Genomic DNA, 24816 nt, shown 5'->3' on the forward strand with positions numbered 1-24816 from the left:
ATCTATACACATTGAATGTTTTATTAAAAAAGAAGTTATAACAGTTTATTTTATACACAACTATTTATGAGGTTATAAGCCTATTAATAGAGAGCATCTGTCATTTTTGACAAGCATGCCCACTTCACAATGAAAAGAAAAAAAGAAAAAAAAACAAAACAAAATAAAACATGAGGGCAGAGAAGGTGGGAAAAAAAATAAAACAAAGAATGGATTTACTGAAACAAACCAAAAAAAATCCAAAACCCTTTTGACTTTTAAACCCTTGAGTATCACACACACTAGGTACCAAATACATAGTTTCTATTAAATCAAAACTGCTGTTTTCCATGCTGCGTGTGCCTGCTAAATCCCCTGACGGCAGCAGTCGGCCAGCGCAGGGAACAAATCCACACAAGCACAAGACAGGATGGGAGGTGAGCCTCGACTCCACACCAGAAGCATGCAACTGCTCGAGGAGTCAACACATGGGGGAGGTGACTTTACAGGATGAGGGTTCCTGCTCTTTGCAGCTGTGCTGATAAAACAGAGAAAGGGCCTTGGGAGTCTCGTCTACAGATGAATAGACCAGTCACTTCACTCAAATCCTTCATCCTTATTGTATGCAGCAGGTTCTGGGAGAGGAGTGTGGCTATAGTTGCAAGACTGTAGCCCAGCTCTGGACTTCCTGTGCAGGTTTACAGTCACAATTGTGAGGCTCTGTGAATCCTAGCATCAATGATATAGATGTGCGGAGTCTCTGTTTAAACCTGCAAGCTTGTTGTCTGAAAGAAGTGAATGGGGAAACAAGCCAAAAGGATATGAAATAAAAGAACATAAAAATGCTTCAATCTTTAAAGAAATATTCTAGAATTCAAGTTGCAGTGGGAAGTGTAATCATTCACTGGCTTTAGGATGTCTTCTTTAGTTCTTAAGTTAAAGATAACTCGAATTTTAAAAAAGGCAGCTATCAGTAAAATAAGATTGGCCATTGAGAAGATTGTTTACCAGAGGAACACCAGGCCACAGCTGAGTATATCATCAATTTATTGCAAATAATCCTGACAACCAATCTTAAGATTTTTGGAGGGGGGGGGTGGGCAAAACAAAAGAAGATAAAAATTAGCTGTTAACTCCCTGTAGCACTGCTGCAACATAATGTGCCATTTTTATTACAATTGTCACCTTGGATCTAGTACATTATTAGTACAATACTGCACAGATGTCAAGTAAAACAAGATTTATGAGTTGCTTGTTACAAAACCCCCCCAAAAAACCTTAACATGAAATTCTTATCAGTGTAGCTGAACCACAGCTCAACCAACAGGGACCAAGTTTAAAACCCTAAAAAACAAACAAAAAAACGTGGGTCCCTCTCTGTGCGAATACACAATTTTTCTTTTTTCTTTATTTTGCTGCATGGGGGGGGAAACAAACAAACATACAAACACACACACACACACACACACACACACACACACACGGGTAAGGTTTAGCTTTTGATGTGCATCACAAACCTCACCACAAAATAATGTATAACATTCACTTTGCTTTCAACTGCCTTGAATGTGTCAACTATAGCAAAGGTTAACTCTAGCCGAGAGCTAACCCAAGCTGACATTCAAAACATCCTCAGGGCGGATTAAAGAAATAACAATCCCGGGTTCAAAGCGGTCAAACTGATCAGATGAATTAAAAACAAACCATGGAGACGTCTGCATTCGAAAGAGCACAGAACTATGTTATAGATCATGCTTATAGAGAAAACCCAACGTCTTGAAAAGGGCTGAACCACACTTTAGATTTCAGTACAGTTAGATCTATCAGGCTCACTACAGGTCATCCTAGATTGAAATCTCTCTCACACTCACACACACACCCCTGTACAACTCTGAATCTGAAAGACGATGACAAGCAGGCATGTTTATGGGGCATCTCACATATAACCACAAAACAGACTAAGAATCAGATGACGCATCGATGCTTTATCAGGTAAGTATACCAAACTATGTAACGCTATCTGTAATACAGCCATGTAGCAAATGTTTAGTCGAAGTCGGTAAAACTAACTATCGTGACATGTCAAAAACACTGCTCAACAAACATTAGCATGATTTCCATCCTTTCAGTATCACCTGGGTGAAAATGTTATTCACTATCCAAGATACAGCCCAACTAAATTTCAAACCTGAGCCATACAAGTCTAACAATCCTACATTACCACAAATAAACCCTAATGCCATTCGCAGCCCTGGGTAATTCCCTTAATTGTCAACAGACTGAAAATTTAGACGTCGAATCACAAATTGTACAGGATCAAACCGCAGAAACGGGAGAAGACTGTAGGTTAAAGCGATGTGCCTTTCTAATTTTTAAATGAATGACCTTCATGGCTTTTTGAAGACGTGGTTTTTGTGGACTTCCTTTTTATGACGAGGCACAGAAGAGGGAGTCGAAATCAGAGGTGATGAGGTGACCTCCCAAGTGGAATTCTGCCTTCAATCTTTCACTTGGGATCCACAATCCGCCACAAAGCGACCAGTGATTCTTACTGCAATCTACGAAGTGAATACATTTCAAGGTTTTCTAGGTAGTCCGTCTGCCGCGTTAGCCTCCGTGAGCAACACTAAGTCAGTGTTTTTGGGTTAACACTGAATTTTCATGAGGCTACAGAGAGGTGTCTTTTTACTGTACAAGGTATACGCTGTACAAAAAAAAAAAAAAAAAAAAAAAGATTAAAAAACAAACCAAGCGCGCTGACCACCCCCCAACTGGGGGAAAAATTAAAGTAGAGAAAGGAATAAAACAAACAAAAAAAAACACAGAAGTGTCAAAACTCAAAAATGTGACTGCAATTCCTTTCCACGCATCATAGATGGACATCTTCACCCGCCACAGTGAATAACACAAGGTGTGTTCCTTTGTTTGATTTTAAAGTTAGGAACTCAGATCTGTACAGTTTAGTTATCATGTACAGGGCTCGTATTTCGTAATCCAAAAAGAGATCCTTGTAAGCAGACAGTCCACTCGACACCACCGGGGTTACGTACCAGTCAGACCAACATGGAGAGCATGCATCGGAGCAAATCCAGAGTAACAGTGGAATGTGAGGAAGACTGATACAACACTAACCTCAACAGGGAGGGGGACAAATTACTTTTAAATTTCACTCAGATCCACTCAGTAACCATATGACCATTTTTGTTGCTTTTTTACTGAGATTAAAACAGACTTTAGTGCTGTTCCTTTTAAAAAATATTTATATAGTCAGAAAAGTTCCTTAGGACCAATAACACTACTAGAAATGTGTTTCAAAAACACATATACAGCTGATTGTAATACAGAGACCTCCCTTCACAATGACAGTCTGGTGCTTGTGTGTTTGAGGTGACTCCTGATGTGGAGTATAAAATGCACATGCACGGTCAGATGGTTAAAGTGTAGCTCTGGTCTATTTTTAGTTCCCAAAATACCAAGAGAGTCTGACCAGAATGCCCACAAAAGAAAACCTATATTAGAGCTACCTTCTGTCTTCACTGCCTGTGTGCACTGACCTTACATGTGCAGTTTGTGCAGCTAGCATACATTGTACAAAACAGATCTTTAGTATTGTTGCTTATAATGCATTATGTTGGATTCTCAAATTAAACAAGTAGTTTCACATAGTGAGGACATTACATGAAAAGGCTGCTCTAAATGCTCGCTTTGATACGTTTTTGTTTTCCTACTCTTGGCTCTGCATGATGTACACGGCTCTGGCTAGAAGCACAAGAAGCTCCGCCTGCTGTTTATCATGGGCAGCCAATCATAAGGAGGCTGACTTAAAGGGAGAGCAGCTAAAACAGGTCAGCAAACATATACAGGCAGCTGCAGGTCAACAGAGTAACAAAGAGCAATGCAAGAGTAATGTAACAGTCCATGTAGAATCTGAACTGAATGATAAAAAAACCCCAAAACGATTTCATATTGTTCATATGTTTTAAGAGATATGCTTAAGAGGTATTCCAGGTTGATTTGTTAGCGTCTATTGGCACTGCACTTCATATAAAATGTGCTCGGACACTTGTGTGTCAGTGTGTGCATTTAAAAAAACAAAACAAACCCCCCCAAATATGTGGTGACGTACACCAGAGAGGGCAAGTAAGACCTAACCTGATCTGATGGGGACCAACTAACAAAAATGGTCAGAGTCAACTGGTATTATGGGAAAAGAAAGGAAATTATATGTCGCTGAGGTCAAAAGGGAGGTTTTATGAAGTGGATTTGTGTAGAGAAATCAGATGTTCACATGGAAGCTTCTTAGATGACGCACCACACAAATGAGCAGACTGACAGGCAGAGAACGTGGATGCGTGTGAGGAGAAACAGCTACAGAATGGGAGGGGAGGTCAAACACACCAAAGGCTATATATCCATAAAAATCCTTGTTTAGTAGTAATAATAATAATAATAATAAAAAATCAACTTGTTTAAATATGAATATTATAAGTCTGCTTTCTCATGGTTAGGAAATCAAATATAGTCTCTGTGGGGGTTAGGGGGGGCAGGATGGGGGAACCCTCCTATTACTACAACTCCATGTCCTGGGCCTCGTCTTCTGAGAAGTCAGACATGGAGCTTTCAGATGAAGAGTCGCCTGCCCCCTCTTCCTGCTCCTTCAGAGCCTCCTCTGTTGCATATTTCTGAATGTACTCTGCGGAAGAAATAGAGAAAACAGATTTAAAAAGGTGAGCTGGCTGGTCTGCAATAAAAAGGAAAATACCTCCTGAAAGGAAAATACTTCTACAAATTTATATTCTGCTGGATACAAAAAACATGGATTGCTGCAGGTAACATATTTTCATTAGGTTGAACCTTTGATTTTCTGCTTGTACTCCTCTGGCCGATGAAGGTACATAGCAGCTGCATCTCCGTTCAGGGGATCGATGGGGTTTGGGTAGGCCAGCAGCTGGGGCAGGAACGACTCAAAGATGTTGGTCAAATCTGAAAAACACAAAAGGAAACCTACTGGTTAGAACTGAAGTTGTAGAGTCACCAGGAAAACTTGATTTAAAAAAAAAAAAAGAAAAAGAAAAGAAAAGGCGCTTTAGAATTTATTTTTTTACAAATAATTATTAGAATTTTGTTTTCCTTTCCAAGTTACAGATCTATCCTTCATGTTTAAAGTTACATAACACTGCAGCTTCATTAATCCACACTGCCAACATAATCTGGTTTATCCCAACAAAGCCCTCGGAAAAAACAAAAAAGCTAATTCACATTAGATATGGTAAACCAAGAAACACAGAAGTACACTTACCTACATTTTTACTGTAATAATGATTCGAGATGCCTGGTCTGATGCTCTAATGTGCGCATGCATTAATTCAACAATCCAGAGGTTTATGTGTTTCACAGTTTGGCTGTTGACTGGCTATTAAGAACTCCAATACTCTCATTGTGCATGTCTCCCCACTGGATACTCTACCATTGCCTTGGAAAGTGGACTGCCCCAACTCCAGGTTGACAGTTTTAGGGTTTGCCCCCAAAGCATGTAACCTTATAAAGCTCTCCAATATGAACTGCTGTTCATTTAATGGCTGTTATTTTCGGGCAACTCGTAAATGTAACCTCTAATCTGAATAAACCTGGTAAAGAAATGTCATTCCGTTATGTGCCCAATAAAAATCTGGGTGCTCTTGTTGAGTTACCATATCATAGCTTAGTTTAGCTTAATTTAAAAGGGGTCAGTTGGGCATTAACTCAAAATTCTGAGCTTGATAAACTCACACAGGAAGAAACAAAAAAAAACAAACACCGCTTTTCACTAGTTCTCAGCTAGTTCTCTCAGAGCTGAGGGAGAGTCCAAAACCTGAGATGACACTTTCATCTCCTAGGTGTCACTGTTGGGTCCATTTATGTAAGGAAAGCAAACACTCCCCCAGTTCTTTTCCATGGTTTTTGGTGTTTACAAGATTAAATCTAATGCTTTTGCTCCCTCTTCCTTTGTATAGGCTCATTACACAATGCTTGGCTGACTGGCCTATTCCTGTCATTTGGCTTATTTCTGTGTGGTTTGTTTTGTTGTTATTGGTTTTTTTTTAAACATCCGACACAACAAAACCTACAGTAATCCACACAAATACAACATTCGCTGGAAAATAATTAAGACAGAATGAATTCTCAGTTCATTTTTATTGGTTCTGTAAATAGCATTTAGTATTCTCCCGAGTAGGAACATGAGCAAAAATAAATACCAAGGGATGCTGGAACATCTGCTAGGTATATTACAGTAAAGTCATTTATACTACTCAACAGCTATTTTAACCCTGTGAAGTGGATATTATGGGAAATTAATGGGGAATTTTACTGAGAGAAGGGCACGGGGAAGCCAGGGAAGCAGGGAGACCAGCAACAGTGAGGGAAAGTAACTGAGTATAATTGCTCCCATCAAGTATATGTGGGCATGTCTTCCACAGCTGACAGATAATAACTCACTCCTGTCGAAGGTGACTGTTTTCTGACCTTGCTGGTTGAGAGTATTACCTTGTTAGTGTTCACTTTTCCCCACAGTAAGTAGATTAAAGAGCAACAGTACACCATTTGCTAAAGAGGAGCTGCCAGTATTTATTTTGTGCGGATGGCACTTTGTCAAGTTCTTCACACATAATCACACGACCCTCAGAGAGGGAACTCAATACAGACACAGAGTGTAGTCACTCACCATAAAGGGCTGTCCATGTCTGGTTGATGACATCTAAGCACACCGTTCCTGATCTGGGAAACAGAGGGAAAAGAGAGTTACAGGTTAAAAGGCCAAAGGCAGGCAAGGACGAATCTGTGTATGTTGCTACGCAGAGTTTTTCTTTTTTCTACAAAAGAGCCATCCTGTTTTGAAAATGTCTTCACGTTTGTTAAGAGAAATGCAAAATTAGATGCAACAGGTGTACTTCCCAGCAGCTTTTGAGCAAACTGTGGCCATTCAGCTGTATATTTCCTGTCAATTCTGAAAGTTGTGAAATATCATGTGACTAGAACGGCCTGTCCCTACTAAATATATAACTAAAACCAAGTTGCTGTGTAAGTTAATGTCAAGTTTCAGTAATTTAAGCTTTAGATTGTTATTGTTGACATATTCCTAGCCACAGATCAACAGTTATATAAATACACTTATTACAGACCTTACCCACTGGCTAATAAAAATGTTTCTATTAAACTTGCCATCATTTGCTGGTGAGAACAGCCTAGATGCCCTGCTATTTTTGGTATTTGAAACGCTACACTGTCACATATGGGGAGGAGGCACAAGTTTTTCCTGCTCACCTTTATGGACTGTTCAGTGGATTTACGGACTCAGAAAAGCAAAGAGCTTGACCGAGCAGGTACAAACGTACTTACAAACATAAGAAAAACAAAAGAAAAACACAGCAATTCTGAATTTTTTGGTCAAGTTTGGCCAATATTTTTCTGCTTCTCTTTTTGGTTTGTTTTTTGCCATCATTTTCTGGTGCCCAAAGATTACTGGAAATCACAGTGAAACAGTATTACTGGTACTTATATGGTGCGTTTCTTCTTTATTTGACCACTCAAAGCTAGTCCAATCCACTGTTCATCTTTGTACAAGCGCTTTGAACCTAATGTTCACACACTCGCACTCTTATAGATGCACCTTGGGGCAACTCACAGTTGTACAGTGTCTTTCTAAACGATACTTCGACATGCACACTAGAGGAGCCGGGGATTGAACTACCGACCTTCCGATTGGTAGATGCAAGCATAAAATGAACGTGATGGCCAATGGCACTGCTATAACTGAGTTAGGTTAATCCTTTTCACATTTTAACATGAACATTTTCAAAACAAGACTTGACAACATACAAATATGAATTCTTGAGCTTCAATACTTGCATTAATAGTCTGAAATGGTGCAGCAACTTACGCTTCATCAATGTTGGGATGAAAAATCTTGTTCATGAATCCTGAAAAAGACATGGAATAAGTTAGGACAGTGCTAAAAACTAAAATTAAGATGAATAAGTCTGGATGTAAAGTAGAGTTAGAGTTCGTACCTATTGATGGTGATTTGAATGGGTATTTATCAGGAAGATCTACTCGCACTTTCCACACGCCTCCCTCATACGGTGCTGTACATAAGGAGGGGACACAGAATACATAACAAAAGAACAAAGCTGAGTGCAGACGACAGACTTTTATTCGCCTCAACATCATCTTCCACCCTTCGTGTATTTAAATGGACTTAAAAACAGTGTTATAATCAATTTTCTCTGCTACACATGAGCTTCCCTCATCACGTATCTGTCATTTTATGCAGTAATGCACTTCAGCCCAGGAGAAATCTTTACTTCCAAATCACTTCAAATAATACGCTGACATCAAAGAGGAAGCGACTCGGATTTTGCGGGGGTGTTTGGTGCTTGCCCAGAATAGCTGTGTGTAACAGGACCCTCGTGTGCTGTGCTGAAACTGAGAAGCACATACATGACAGATAACGCACATGACGGTTGATCAGCAATGGGGACAACAGTTCCCCTTTATTTGGCATTGTTTCGAGGCAACATAAACAGGGTCAAACACACACTTCCCCTCTTTGCTGATGCGTAAGTGACAGTGGTTTTAGTGTGACAGATGTTACAAGTAGCATATGAAAGAAGTATTTCCTGCTGATGAGGCCACACTCCTCATCCAAATTCCCCTCAAGCCTGTTCAAGCCTAGCTCCTTTCCGTTTTACACTTCGTGGCCTCAGCTCTAGTTTTGCGTTTCTTGCCTGCTGTGAAAAAGCACTTTATGTTCTAAACAAAGAGACTGACACTCCTGCAGCGGCTGCTCTCACAACCACATTTACTGTCACTTCATGCTCTGTAAATCAATCTTAACATCTCATTTGTTTTTATGGCGATGGCATTCATGTTAATAGCTGGTTTAAAATACATTAAAATGCTTGCTTAATAGCACTGCATTCAAGGAAAAAAAAAAAAGGTACCCTGGATAACCCCTTAATTATTTTAGAACATGTTACTGAATAAGGTCTCAGCAGCAATATTCAAAATGTCTGTGGAATGAGAAAAAAACAAAACAAAAAAACTGAAAGAAGAAAATCTTACTTCCTTGTGGTCCAAAAAACTTCACTACAAATTCATTGAGTCCACTGAGGATGGTGACTTCATGCTTGCTCTCGATGCTGTAGGACAGTTAAGGAGGATTGCTTCACGAAAAGCATACACATAAACAAACAAAGAACTGCAGGACTGATTCTATCGTTTGGCTTCTGTAGAAACAGTCAGTGAGCTGTGGTTGCTTCCTGTATCATCACATATTTTCCTGCATGGTAGACAAATGCACAAGAATAACCTGCCCGGTTTCCTCTCTCCTACCTGACATGATTGTCTGTATCACTGTGAATTATGAAGACTAAACAGAGGAATGACAGCTTTTGACAAATGATAATAACTTAATTGTTTTAATCCATAATCCTGGAGAGGCGTTATCTATTGCAACTAATAGCTCAATGCCATGCCCCTCGGGACACTGAATTAACATCAGGATGCTGACTGAAGTGTTCACCCATCCTTCATCTGCTAACTATTCCAAGTCTCTTTTCCATGTGTCACTCTCCATGAGCACCTTGGCTTTCTAGAACTTGATATTACCACACATACTTCTGACAAAACAGTACTCACTGTACGCATGTCTACAAACTGAAATGCTAATTTTAGTCACTTCTCATAGTTGTAACTAATGGAGCCGACAGCCTAAGAGTCCAAAATATACAGTTAATACTGTACTGGTAATATCAGAAAAGGAGGTTTCTATAGTATCATATATAGCTGAAAAAACTATATATATTGTTGAGCATTATTGGTGCCTTCATAGATGTGAAAGCTACCCATGTGAGCTGCACTAATGCTCCCAGGGAGTCTTTCATACAGTGGTGAAAACCTCCATGGGATGCTTTTTATACCAAGTCATGTCACTAATGAGCCCAATTAGCTATGAGATGTTTGAGATAAGATGTATTTTTAGCATCCCAGCTCAATGTTTTCAGCCTAAACTTGTTTCTGGGATCAAACTAAAACAATATGTATACATTTGATGTGTTGTCTGAAGTTTCATTTACAAATATTTGCAAAAACAATGATTTCCTGTTTTTACCATGAGCCAGGTTTGTTTGTTTTTGTTTTTTAAAAGAAAGGTGTTAGTAAAGAAAAACAGCCTGTGTTTTCATTTGCTACTCCAGTCATAGCTATAATTATAACATAAATAAAGTTTAAAAAAAAAGAAAAAAAAAAAGAAGAAATAGTCATTATCACACTAAGCATTCTGAATCACCGCTGTTTTTACAAAACCAAAAAGAAATCACTTTGCCTAAATGTGACCAAAGGAGATCATAATAAAAACATGAATCACCGTTTTCCACAGCGAACAGAAGCAGCTGTCTTGTTGATCCTGATTTAGTGTGGATCTAATTAGCAGCATCACTGACCCCAAAGGGTTAAATCAAACTGAAGGTTATTTTAAGTTCTGGTAGAGACTGCTAGGAGCAGATTGAATCCCTGGCTTCAACAAGGAAATGTGTCTATTTCAGACAGAAGAGGAACCTCTTTGTTCTGACTCGCACTGGAGTCAAGTAAGCATTATGAGGGTCTCCGATGCAAAATCCAAGGCGAACTAAATACTCATCTAAAGGTCACTAGGAAAACATAAACAAGCCCAGTGCCTAAAGAAACAACTCCTGCATCATATTTCAGTGCTCACACTCGCATAATTCCTCATTTTATTCTAGTTCTGCTCTTTATCTAAAAAGGGCATTTACACATCTAAAAGCTATATAAGACAAGGCAGCAGTGACAAGGAACAGGACGATACAGACTGTGTGTGTTGTGGTATGAAACAGAAGCCGTGAGGTGTGGTGGGTGATAAGCGAATTATGGGGCTAAAACAACAGTAACTACACTGCACACTGACTGAAACTGGCCAGTCTAACTAGGAAGGCAGCGAAAAATCGACCCTGCTATATGATGTCACACTTACCTAAATTACAAAATAGAAATGCAAATGTAAGGGTCCTGATGGCCTATAAATATTAAACTGTTGAGTACGTTTAATATCTCATAGAGTAAGATAATGCTAACAGACACCACTGACATGTAACTTGCTTTCATCCAACTAAAATCTATCAGTTTTCATCTAATAAGGAAACAGCAGTCACATGTAGCCACAGATTCACCCAGTTTCAGCATCTGTCAGCAGCAGCTTCACCCAGACCAAGCTCGATTTGAATTTCAATCACTGCAGTTATACTTTCTATTCGAAAATTAAAAGAAAAAAAATATGGTTCACATGAATGCAATATGAATTCCAGCTTTTTAATTTAGGCTAAAAAGGCTAACGTGTAGAGTACACTTGACCCACTGATTGATTCAGTTAACCTAAAGATGAAGGAAAGAAGAATTTCAAAGAAGAATCTCTCTCAGACACAAGCTCAAAACTAATATCACTTCGATGTGATTCTTTCCATCTGTCTGGTCTAACCCAATAGCCTTTTCTACCCAATAAATAACTATAGGTCTCTGTTGACAATGTTCTCACACTACAGAAAAGGAATTTGGCATGTCTGTAAGAACAGAGGGAAGTTGTAAATTCCCCAACTGTTTGATGGATTGAGATGGAATGTGAAAAACACAGCCAACCAACTTACTAGCTTAACTGAGCTCAACTCTAGATTTGTTTTTGGTTTGTTGAAGTCGACTGTGTTCAGATTTGGCAAATACCGTAAGTCGAATAAACAATGTCAACAAGCACAGAAACACTGAGAAAATAGAACCTCTGCAACATTTACATGTGTATCCCTTTAAGAACATGTGACTGATTTGGGTGCATTTAGTTGTAACATGAGATACTTTGTATCTTTAACATCTTGAAAACATGGTAAAACACACTTGGATCACAAAAGGCTCTAAAGGTATAAGCATGCAGTGTAAAAGTGCAACACACTTAAATGTTGCACCTCATCTTAAAAGGTTATAATATGAAGTGCTAAAATAAATAAGCTGATAAAAGGGGAACTAAAATATAACTAAATAATTTGTCACCCAGCATGGGTAATCCCAAATACCCAAACAGAATTAATGGAAAAAGGACAATTAACTACAGAGTTATATCATTACTTATCTCACCCCCACGCAAAGATCGCCTGTCCAACCCTTGACCTTGGATTTATATAGTTAAAATCACATAAACAGGTAAGTCAATAAATATAATCCAACACACGGAGCCCAATCAAGCTAGGAGAACATACATAAATCCACACAGATAACAGAAAGCCTTGAACTGTAACCTAAATTCCTTCACTACCAGACTTTATTATAAGGATATACTGACTTCAACATGCCAGCTCACTCTTTAATAACACAGTGTTAGACATGAAAAAAGTAATAAAATAAATAAATAAAAAAAAAAGGTACAAAAGAGCTCCTCTCAGACTAACAATTACCTTGTTACTCCAGGACTAAGGTCAATGTTGTCCTGATATTTCTTCTGTAGCCTATAAAACACATTTTAAATACCTAGATGTAAAAATATGCAGTAAATAGCATTTACAGTTGTGGTCTAGACATGTCTTGTTTTCTTTCTGGTCCATTCAGGCCTCTATCCCTGCCTGACCCAGGATCAAAATATCCCCTCGCAACCAGCCTCGTTCCAAGTACAGAAAACAAACACGACGGAGAATCATAAACAGCATACTGTCAAACAATGTGGCGTCAAATATGCTCAAACATTTCGCTCTTGGAGACAGCAGTTGTTGATCTAGTGATGGGAGGCACTGGCTATTTTCAAAGCATGTTCCTGTCTCTTGCCGTTTTTGAACAGCAGGGGTCGAGGAAAAGCCAATTCCATTCATCTGATCCAATTCATGTATTGCATCAAAGGACAATGACGTGCAATCAAATCAAACTGACTGCACAGGTCAGTTATTTACAGTTTTGCCTGAAACTACCAAGATTTCAGCCTTAATTACATAAACTGTGACTTGAGCTTCATCCAAGTCAGAATTATAAATCACATGCAATCTGACTAAGCTAATAACATGCACACTGTTTTACCTTCCACGTCATCAACATGCCAGGCTAGAAAAAGTATGCGATCCTCTGCAACAACAACTCGACCACAAGCACAAACGAGAGTCGGAGAGTTTGGAAGTTTAGATGTGCCCTTACCTGTAAACGAATGGCATATAAAACCTGCTATTGGAGATCGAAAGACTAAAGCAGCAGCAAGTCTAAAGACTTGGGTGTTAATCAATCTATAATAACATTTTCTAGAACAATCCCCCTCCCCCATAAGACTGAAAAATATTTTGTACCTGGGATGTTGCTTTAAGTCCTAATTTTCCACCATGCAATCACACTAATGATTTCCATCCACCATTTGTTCTGCCTGTCATATGGACAGCTAGCCATTGTAGCTGCTAGCAATGCTCTGTTGAGTCATTTTATTATTGCGCCACAGATGAACAGGTGCACGTATCTCTACCTTTGTAGCCTGGTGTGTGTTTTTGTCTCAAGAGCAGAAACATGTAGCAGACGCAGTTTTCTTGCATATTTAGTAAAGCGCTGTGCTTTGTTGGAGGATGTTGAAGGTGGTCTCTTTTAGATGTTAAATCTTTGATGGAGGCTAACACATACAGTGGCGTGAAAAAGTGTTTGCCTCCTTCCTTATTTCTTAGTGTTTTGCATATTTGTCACACTTACATGTTTCAGATCATCAAACTAATTTTAACATTAGACAAAGCTAAACAGTAAATACAAAATGCAGTTTTTAAATTATGGTTTCATTGATAAAGGTGAAAAGCAACACATCATGCAATGATCTAAAGAAGCACCTGAGAAACAAGGTCACTGACACCTATCAGTCTGGAAAGGGTTACAAAGCCATATCTAAGGCTTTGGGACTCCAGTGAACCACGGTGAGAGCCATTATACCAGGGGTGGGCAACTCTAGGCCTCGAGGGTCAGTATTAGATGCGTCCTTGATCCAACATAGCTGATTCAAATGATTAAATTACCTCCTCAACATGTCTTGACGTTTTCCAGAGGCCTGGGAATGAACTAACCATTTGATTCAAATGTGTTGACCCAGGGTGAGATCTAAAACCTGCCTCGAGACCTGGAGTTGCCCACCACTGCATTATACACAAATGCAGAAGACTTGGAACAGTGGTGAAGCTTCCCTGGAGTCAACATCTCATTCAGGAGGTCACAAAAGACCCCAGAACAACATCCAAAGAACCGCGGGCTTCTCTTGCTTCAGTTAAGATCAGTGTTCAGGACTCCACCATAAGAAAGAGACTGGGCAAAAATGGCTGCATGGCAGAGGTCCAAGACAAAAAGCACTGACCAAAAAGAACATAAAGGCTCATCTCAGTTTTGCCAGACAACGTCTTGATGATCCTCAAGACTTTTGAGAAAATAGTCTCTCGACTGACGAGACAAAAGTTGAACTTTTTGGAAGGTGCATGTCCCCTTACATCTGGCATAAAAGTAACACAGCATTTCAGAAAATCCTCATCATCATCATACCAACAGCAAAATAAAGTGGTGGTAGTGTGATGGTCTGGTGTGATGTTTTGCCGCCTCAGGACCCGGAAGACCTGCTGTGGTAAATGGAACCTGAATTCTGCTGTATACCAAAACATCTTGAAGGAAAATGTCCGACTATCTGTTTCTGACCTCAAGCTGAAGTGGACTTTGGGTTCTGCAGCAGGAAAATGATCCAAAACACACCAGCAATTCCACCTCTGAATAGCTTAAGAAAAACAAAAAACAAATTTTGGAGTGGCCCAGACAACGTTTTGACTTGAAGCCGATTGAGATGCCGTGGCATGACCTTAAAAAGGCAGTTCGGGCTCGAAAACCCTACAATGTGGCTGAATTACAACAATTCTGCACAGACAAGTAGGATAAAATTCCTTCATAGCGCTGAAAAAGATAGCAGCTATAGTGGCCCAACCAGTCATTAGATTTAGGGGTCATTTTTTCCACACAGGGCCATGTAGGGCTTTCACCCCCCCTTAATACTAAGAAATTGCATTTTGTGCCATCTTGTGTTATCTTTGTCTATTATTTGAATGTGTTTGATGCTCTGAAACGTTTAAATGTGACAAACAGTTAAAACAGAAAATCAGGAAGGGGCAAACACCTTTTCACACCACTGTAGCCCTTGCTCTCAGACATGTCCAGGCTCATCCAGCTGTTGTGCATACAAGGAAACCTAACATGGCAATGCTATAGCGATATTACACCTTTATATAACTTCAAAATTTAGACTGGTATTACCACGAAGGATATGACACAGCACTAGAAGAAATGAATGATTGTCCTAAAATTCCTCCTTATCATTAGGTAAGAATCTGACTTCGGAATGTGGTAAAAATTATAGAAAATTGTTGAAGCGAAAGGTTCAGAGGCAAGATGTAAAGTAGTAAAGTGAAAGATATCAAGCTACAAATTCCCTTTTCAATGAAAAACTTACAACTTAGAAAGAGAGTACCATATTTATATTTCTGTGTTTGGAGATGAGGAACTCTAAGAAAGTCATCTCTATTTTACTTTCACTCCCTCACACACAGACTGTAGCAAAAAATATACAATCAAAGGCCTTGGAGATGAAAGGCAGGAAATATAGCAGCTGCCCTCAGGGTGTATGCAATAGGTAGGCTTCCTACACCGAGAGACAAATATAAACGACCAAAAGAAACACACATTCACACCCATTAACCATTGATGTAGAAAACTATTATTTCTATGAATACAAGCTGCAATTTGCAGAAAAACAGACAAAAACACAGAAACAGACAACAAAGTCAATGTGACCAACAAGACTGTTCCTCCTGTTTAAAAATGGATTGAGAGACATGAATTATGCATGTGAGCACGTGAGACCATGAGTGTTTACTTCTTTGAAAATCTCTGCCAGCATACAACTTTATCTGTACATGTGGATTGTTCCTGCTAAAGTCCAATCCTGTGTTTAAATCTGGATGTGTTTGTGCATTCAACATTGTATGTATTACTGCACCGCGCCGAGCCGAGCAAGATTGCTGTGTGACCTCCACTACACTCTGCCTGAAAACAGAGGCAGCTACTGTAGCACAGCAACCATCCTGCCACTGCAGGCAGAGCGAGTGATAGGCAGGGTGTTTCTGAGAGAGAGTGATTTAATCAACTCCACACCAAACAAACACTGTTCTCCCCTTGCAGTCATCATCACAAAACCTCACTGACCTACAGTCTCCCTCTTACCCTGAAGTAAACACTTTCCCCAAGTAGGGCATTTTCCGATATTGCTAATTAAGAAAAGACAAATTAAAAAAACAAAAAAAAACACAAAAACAAAAAAAACAAATGTAGCTTGGTGTTAATGGGGATTTGCAGCCTGAAAAAACAAAACTAAAATTAAAATACAAACAACAAAAAAAAAACCAAAAAAAAAAAAACTAAACCCCAGCTCATCGACTCTGTAGACAGATAATCCTGTGAATACATGGTCAGCTAAAGAGGAATGAAAATGAGAACAGAATCAAGCCTGCAGCTGCAATTCAACTAGTCTACAGATGGCTCAAACCCACCCTTGTATTTACAAGAGTGATACGACAGTGGTTCTGTTTATATCTAACAAGATGTAAATAATTAATCTATATAATATGTAAACTTGCCAGTTGCTTTACTGGCTCATAAAATGACATGAACTCTCCGTTAAATCTAATCCAATGCAGAGGACTTTAAGTAAGAGTTCTTCAGAGTGTCTGCAAAGTAAAACAAGCCAAACAAAAAAAGTCAAATCAAATCAAATTATTATTATTATCATCATCATCATCATCATCATCATCATCATCCACTACTTAAACAATCCTGTAGTGATATACACCAGAAATGCCAGCAAATATGCTTCCACGCTTGTGCACTGAGGCAGACTCTGCTCACCACGTTACAAAGATTGCAAGGTACACAACGGGGAACTGAAGTACACAGTGAATCAGAACAACAGCAACATAAATTAAAGAGTAAACAAAGGATTTTACTAATATGAGAATTTGATTTACACCAAATTCATTTTGATTCAAATTGTTCCTGAAACTGTGAATGCTGTAGGTAAAAACCTCTGGTGCTACAATGTTACTGATAATTTGTTTCAAACTACATCAGTAATGTGGAAGCAGATAGGTTAGCCTTCTGCTTATTTCATGTCTTTCCAACATCTCACTAAGAATAGAAGGAATCTCTGTGTCCCTCACCTTCTCTCAGTGCCATTTTTATTTTTTTTTTGCATAGTTTCTCCACTTTATTATTGGGCATTTTTAACCCCCTTTCTAGACAAATGCAGAAAGCCAGAATATACCACAGCAGCATTATGGCTCACTCCACCAGAGCACTTGAAAAAAAAAAAAAAGCTATGTTAGCTTACCTATCTCTCTGCTTAAATAACAATCAAAATAAGCTGGCTCTTTGGGAGCAAAGACGATGATTGATAATTATGGTAAATGAAGATGGTTGTTACTAATACCAGATGTCAAAACGTTTAGTGAACTGCATTCCTGCTATGGATAAAATATGTCACTATTTCTTAAGCTGCACACTATACTTTACTACTCTATAGTTATTTTCACATGCTAATATGTGCTTCTTGCAAGTACAGCACCTTTGGGTGGCAGCAAACATCTACATGCTTCTGAATTTAATATTTTATATTCAAAAGTTAATTTTTTACATGATATAATCAGACTAAATATTCCGTCTGTGTTACTAACTGAAAAAAGACAACCATTTAACTCATGAAAAAAGACAACCATTTAACTCATGAAAAAAGACAACCATTTAACTCATGGCCATATGGTGATCTATTTTACACTGTAAAATTTTATAGATAACACAGCTACAAAAAAAATAATTAAAAGACAGGGGGAAATGGTTAATTCACATTTAAAAGGCTAAACAATGCAAAAGGTACATCTGCTCAATGGTAACAGGTTGTACCTTGGACAGGCGCAGGTCTAGTTGTGCTTTAGAAAAACAAAGAAGCATTCTTTTACACCCACCACAAAATGAGCATGTTGGAAATGCTGAATGGAAATGGCTATCCTTTGCTTTTTTTTTGTTGTTTAAATCTCAAGTGTGGTGTTATTCAGCAAAGCTGGGCTTAAGCTGTCTGTTTTAGAATCAGCTCCGGCTCCTTCTGAGACATAAAGAGTCTGAATGCTGATGGAGGACCGGTGTGTGGGGCCTGTGCAAAAGAAAATCTTGCAGCAGGCTTTACATATCAATGGACATATGCCCCCAAAGGCCTGACTCAACTGAAATCCGATTGTAAATGTCTGGTACTGTTAAGCGGCGCACTCACTGGAAGGTGGATGGGAAATAAATTAAAAATAAATATGTCTGTTTTATTTCTGCTTCAAAGATCCACAGTCTATAATTTTACACATTTAATAGGACTGCTTTCTCAAATATGCACAATCATTGCTCCTGAGAATAATAAACCTTGGGCAAACCTTTTAAACATAATACAGATTTCAAATTTCACCAGATGTAAAAGCCATCTGCACAAGACAACAACTTGCACTTGCAGCAAAATTGAAAAGCTCTTTTTTTTTTTTACCCTTACTCATTTAGTAATAAACCGTAAATAGCCAGCTCAACATGCAAGAGTTAGCCAAATGTATTATTCACTTTGCAATGCAGATTTAGTTTTCATCAGATGCAAGTCTCAATATACCAATGGCTACCTCCCAGTGTGAGAGCCGGAGGAGCTCAGAATTGAGCAGACTAAGTTCTTTGTCTTCACTGGTGAGAGATGAGAGCCCACCCACTGCAATCAAATGTGAATCCTTCAGCTGCTCCTCCTCTCAGCCCTTCACTAAATCAACAGTCAATTTACAGCAGTAGTGACAGAGTCTGTGTGTGCGCACGTGCATTTGAGCTACGTGCATGCACATACAAATGAGTTGATCATTAACACAAAACTGAGCCAGTGCAAGAAAAACAATGGCCTGGATCTGAAGCAGCAGTCTAATGAGAAAATCTAATAAACAAGATGTGCTGCTTATTGTACAGAGAAAAACAAAAAAACTCAAGAGACATTTTCAGGAAATGGCTATGGTGAAATTCGCTTTAATTAGAGAAACACGCGGGGTTAATTTTATCAACTTGACACAGATGAGAAATGAACAGCAGCAGATTAGCACAGTGAGGCAAGTATAGGGTGTGTAAGTATAGGTTGCATTTTTTTGATAAGGGCCTTTTACTTTATATGCAGGTTAATTTCAAGCAAATAAAAGCTGCAGTGGTTTTACTGCAACATTTAAATAGGCAGATCCAGCGGCTCTGGCCTACATGACCAAACTTAGTTACCCCATTGTCACTCCTTTGATTTTCCACACTAAAGCACCTCTGCATGTGAGTGACAGAGCCAGGCTGAACTCCCAAATGCTAGGGGAGGGAAAAAAAAAAAAAAAAAAAAATCATGCGAAACAAAGAGAGGAACTTCAGTCCATCTGTTTTTCCAAGGGAACGCAGCCATGCGTGCAGGAAGCTTCGCTGTATGCACTATGGGATTAACAGTGAGGGCCTCAAACACCCTACTGTCAGCGATGCCTTGCTCCTGGACCCCCAAAACAGGACTGTCAATCAGTGTGGCACCTCCTGAATAGTAGGGGCCTCATACACAATTGACTTTGTTACCTTGCATTCATTCACAAAGTCCTAAAAACGATAAAAAGCAGGAGCTCGGTTGGATGATATGTTTTAAACACGCCTGCAGTGACACAAGCAAAGTTATGCACCAAATGTAAATAAAGATAATAAAAACTGTGTCAACTGACAGCATCATGCATGCGGTTCAACACCCACAAAATCTTGACAAGACTTATATTTAACCGAATTTTAAATTCAATTCGATTTTTTTGTATGCTTTCAGATATTTTGCCTGTGGGAGTAATAGTATGGTGAATAACTGAGGCAAAGGACAACTGTGCTTTACACTTTTTATACCTACAGCACGTCACATTATCTTGCAACCACAATGAAAATAAAATTGAAGTTAGCAAGTTTTCTATGAACTTCTTTGTGTCAACTACTGTGTAGTTATTCCAGCCCAGTAACAAAGCATGCTGGTAGCTTATGCAACTTCCTCATCAGACCAGGGCATTCCACATTTTGCTCATGGGTTCATTGTGCCTTCCATTTAATCAGTCAGGAAAGAGCATACAACTGCTGGCTCCTTCCCTACAATAAACTGCATCTAGTTAGTTCAGTCCAGCAATAATAGCACTGAGTGCAGTTTAGCTGCCCGTGACTGTGCGACATGGCCTGACGCAGCAGCAGGAGGTAGAGAGGGAGGGGTGGGTCACAGGGGCTTCTCTAAATGGGAAACACAAAAGAACCTACCGCTGATGCTGTCCGGATGTCATTCTACATGGGCACAATGGGCCAAAAAAAACTAAGCAGAGAGGAGATAAAGCTCAGGATTGGTATTACACTTAGCAAGGGAGGAGGGATGCTTTGGAGAGGACAATCAAAAATGTCCCATGAATCTGGACAAGTGAATAAATCAGATTGCGAAAGGTTGACTGCTGCGTAAAATGTTACTTTTAAAAAATAATTTAAAAAAGTCTAAAAATGTGAACTCTCCTTGAAAACTGCAAGTTGAGAGGTGTGATGTGCAACACCTTTATCAATATAAAAGGAGGTATATGCTAATGTTGACATGAGGTATTATGATGAATACTGGAGCAGATTAAAGCCTCTGACACCCCTCTGCGCAACTCTTAGCAGACTTGAATAAAAATTGCTGGTGGCCATGCTCCAGAGAGCCCTTTCAGCAGGAACTCAAAGGTTGAAAAGTACAGCTGGGATGTCATTTTGAGGACATCAGATGTCCAAACATCCCCTCTGATAGAGCGAAATTTTATTTACAGCAGAATATACACCTCAAGTCTTTACATCTCATATTAATTACATTTTTAGCACCTAGAGAAGAGACATTTTAAAACTCTTCTCTGTTGGTTTTCCCATTTTTAATTAAATAAACAATTTTGCAGTGTGTTAACTGAAAGACCAATTTTGTAACAATTACATTAGATAAATTAGAATTGTCACACATAAAGATGTCCAAGTCTTATTGTTGGTCAATTATATGCCAAGCAAAAGCGAGAGAAGTCAATAATAAGAGCCTTGTTAAAATGACCTGTTTTAGCACGCACAATAGGCTTAGTGCTATGTAATTCACCTGTTCTCAAATTCCAGGAGCTTTCCACCTGAAAGTCTTTGTAAAACAACAAGACCAATAAAAAATTATATGCAAATAACAGCACAACTTCCTACACAATATGTGCAGTCAATCCCACACAACAGGCTGAATGTAAAGCTCTTAGAAGTGACACACTGTGCTAAGCTCCTTCAAGAACATTGTGTTCGACATCAAAATCAGCCCAACCGAGACAAAGACAGAATACCAAATGTCAAGAGGTTATGCAGATGATAGGAAATTAATGTTAATTTAATGTTTAAGAAATCCAGTCTGTCAAGAAGCGGTCAATAAATATTGTCTCATATTGTATAGGAGGGAACGAACTAGCAGGAAGACGTATTACAGTGGAAAGTCACTGTACACTAACGCTTAATGTCTTCTCTATCAATATTTCACAGAATTGTACAAAGAGTAGTGAGTACTAGCATATAAAAGCAGGCTGCAGAGTATTGGCTGGCTTGGGACAAAGCTTAACTGAGTGGTGCTACATGTTAAGGTCATTCTGACATTCATTTTCACGAATTCCCGCACGGCCTCCGTTCTAGATTCACAGCTCTCCGGTGGCCAAAGCAAATTAATGCACAAGGCCTCTCAGAACCTGCGTCTGTCTAAAAGCCAGTGTGAGTTTCAGGTTTTGGTTACACTAGGGGGAGATGCATTGATAGCAAGCACAGAAACAGGTTCTTATTGATAGTTGAGAAGAAGGGCCTACTAGAATCTGGAGACCTGCCCGCTCAAGATCAAATCCAACTCTTTAAGATCTACATTTAAAACACACATAGCTGTCATTCTTAACACTTGCTGACCACTAGTCTTGGATGGTATGTTTAAACACTCAGGCCACTGTACAAAACTGAGCAGGCGGTATTTAGCAAACCTGCTCTTGCCTGTCAGTGAAGTAGCTCAAGAAGGAGAGGGGTTTTACTACACTCCAATGCTTTGTGTGTGGGTGTCCACACTACAACCTTTACAACTCTTGTTCTGTCCGTTTCAGCACCCTGTCACAGTTGCTACACCTTACACATAAATGGTGTCGAGCGGGGGAAGAATAAACTTTACATACTCATCACCAATCTCTTACTGCAGTAAAAAAAAAAAAAATATATATATATATAATGCTATAAATAGTATTCAAAGAGTTATATATTATTGGTCAGAAATAATTAAATTAAGCCCAAGCTTGAAAACAAAAACAAAACAAACAACACACTGTCAATATTTTAATTTAAAAACTATTAGTTTGAAGCTGTTGGGGTAACTTCTACTTGTTTTTGGTTTAATTCTGACCAGCCCATTTCTAACCCCATATTTGCAAAGCTTTTACTGCGATCCCATCAGCTGTTCTAAGTCCCTCCCTCATGTGGTTTCCGGCTAGTAACAGGCTACCCAATCATTAAGCTGGCTTCCACTGTTCTGGGACAAAAACAAAACTACTTGTTCATACTGTTCCTTCTGGAACATTGCATGGACTGGAAATCTGACGTTATGATTCACTTTTATAACTGCTTCTGTCATCCCTGAGTGAAGCTAAACAAATAAAGCAGCGGTGCAAGAGTAAACATGGTGACGACGACTTGAAAAGCAGAACACACTAGATGCTGCCAAAAAGTTCAAACATTCCACAGTGAAAATGACTGTAGGGGACATGACACCTGCTGTACCACGTAACAGCTGCCACACTCAGTTCCAGATCCAGTATGTCCAAAACTACACGTTAACACCCATCGAAAATGAGACAAGTTAGTACTGCATGCATTTGCCTGTTGACACTGAAGTACAGTGAGAGACACTGATCAGGTGGCCATTTTGATGCTGAAATTAACCAACTGACTAGCACGCCAGTTCAACAACGCTCGTTGCAGGTCTTCTTGTCAAGTGGTAGATCCAATAACACACATACCAAACCCTTAGTGGGGTTACAAAGCAAAGCTAGGTAAACCCAGATCGCTATACACGCAGCAATAACGCCAACGTCTTGCGACTAGAACAAAAGCAGCAGCGTTTTCAGTTGGGCTTACGTTATGTAAACAAGGTTCTGTGTAAGCGTGTGAAAGGGGCAGTTTGAGTTTGATTCCCGTCATAAAACAGAGGAGTGAACAAAGAAACCAAATTGCCACAAGGTGTTTTAGGTAGTCTACCTCTGCTACATCTGTTGGTGGTGTAGCAAAACATTTCTGTATAAGGAGAAAAACGTCGGCGTCTGTGCGGACATTGCAGTAATTTTCAGAGCTGGAGAGCAAGCTCTAGACAGCTAATGTTAGTTACAAAGAAATAATATTGCGATGGAAAAAAAATGCCGGAAGGACCTGTGACCGATCTGATTAGCTAATACAGCTGTCCCGATAAGCGACTGAAGGTTCGCAGGACAGAATTAGCTAACACTTGGCTTTGCTAGCAAAATGTTGTTTACACAAAACACCAGTCATTCACTGTGAAAGCATTTTCTGCTTGAGGGGGGTTTCAAGAAAAACAAGCAGCACCAATAGAGTTCACTCATATAACGTTGACAAACTGTTCTGCACATAGCTGACCAGATAGCGATTGAGAGACTGTTGTTTATGTTCAGAAAGGATACAGTTTCACCACATCGGTATCCATTCGCCTTTTACCCGGACTTGGAGACGACATTTTTGCTTCTTCCACCGCAGAACACCCGTGAGAAAGCTGAAAGCTAGCCACCCGGAACGCTAGATAGTCTAGCAAACGGTACTATCCGAAAGTTAACATTTGCCTCCAGAAATGCTCGCAGCGAGACGTCTTCCCACTTCAACGTATCTCTGCCCTAATGAGTAGCTGAGCTGTCTCTAGACCTCTGCCGTTCACTGCCTCTCAACGATATGACCATGGTTCCGACACAGGGATCCCTCCGCGAATGACGTCATATTATGTGCGACCCAAACGTCACCATAAATGGCCATGTTTGTAGTTTTATCCAAAATATCATTGTTTTTAATATTTAAGTTTCATTTGGAAACACGTACATGCCTGTTTTTACAGTTAAAAACTGATATATTGGAAAAAATATTTCAAGATGTTCAGGATATCATAATTGCGAGCAGTGGCTCAGCTCCTCCAGATTGTCACCCCCACATGTTGGCTGTCAGGACTTGCACCCCAAAATGTCTGGCAAGACCGACAGTCCATTTCAAGAACAGTGAATGTTTTTGGGGGGGAGGGGGGCATCAGTCTTGTGATTCATTTCTGTTAACTGACTAAGTTCCCCCAGAGTTATGCGAAGCTGAAATATACCTCATATCTTATTTATAGAATACAAACAAGACTTAATCTAGGGAAAGAATAAATAAAATGGTCATGGCTAAAAATACCACTTCTACAAGACCACAATACCTATCCATCTATCTATACATAAACACACTTCAGCAAATAAAATTAAAATAAACTTAAAAAAACACATTCCAAAAAAAATCTTTGTGAAGCAGAGCCATCTGACACATTTGTACTGTGTGCATTTTTCTTGGATTTACAATATAATTTCATAAATTTTTTGACTGGCCTTATCTTACAAATCTCAGAAG

The 24816-nt window shown here is 39.3% G+C and overlaps 1 protein-coding gene across 1 annotated transcript; it reads right to left on the reverse strand.

Annotated features, from left to right (window-relative positions):
- ube2h (ubiquitin-conjugating enzyme E2H) lies at positions 1-24141 on the reverse strand. Its single transcript, XM_082510338.1, has 7 exons — positions 23856-24141; positions 9082-9158; positions 8028-8102; positions 7898-7937; positions 6683-6735; positions 4834-4962; positions 1-4672 (listed from the first exon to the last, which is right to left on the reverse strand). The coding sequence occupies exons 1-7, from the start codon at positions 23906-23908 to the stop codon at positions 4548-4550; spliced, it is 552 nt and encodes a 183-aa protein (XP_082366464.1). The 5' UTR covers positions 23909-24141; the 3' UTR covers positions 1-4547.
- Between the last annotated feature and the right edge of the window lie 675 nt (positions 24142-24816).

Source organism: Aulonocara stuartgranti (assembly GCF_965226115.1).
Source record: "Aulonocara stuartgranti genome assembly, chromosome: 17".
NCBI lineage: Eukaryota > Metazoa > Chordata > Actinopteri > Cichliformes > Cichlidae > Aulonocara > Aulonocara stuartgranti.

What these genes read in the sequence shown, in the direction of transcription:
- ube2h (XM_082510338.1), bottom strand. Translation starts at nt 23,908, where the DNA reads ATGTCGTCTCCAAGTCCGGGTAAAAGGCGAATGGATACCGATGTGGTG. An exon ending in GATACCGATGTGGTGAAACT is followed by an intron (nt 9,159 to 23,855) that starts GTATCCTTTCTG and finishes ACTGTCCTACAG; the next exon opens with CATCGAGAGCAAGCATGAAG. An exon ending in GTACAAGCAGAAAATCAAAG is followed by an intron (nt 4,673 to 4,833) that starts GTTCAACCTAAT and finishes TTTCTTCCGCAG; the next exon opens with AGTACATTCAGAAATATGCA.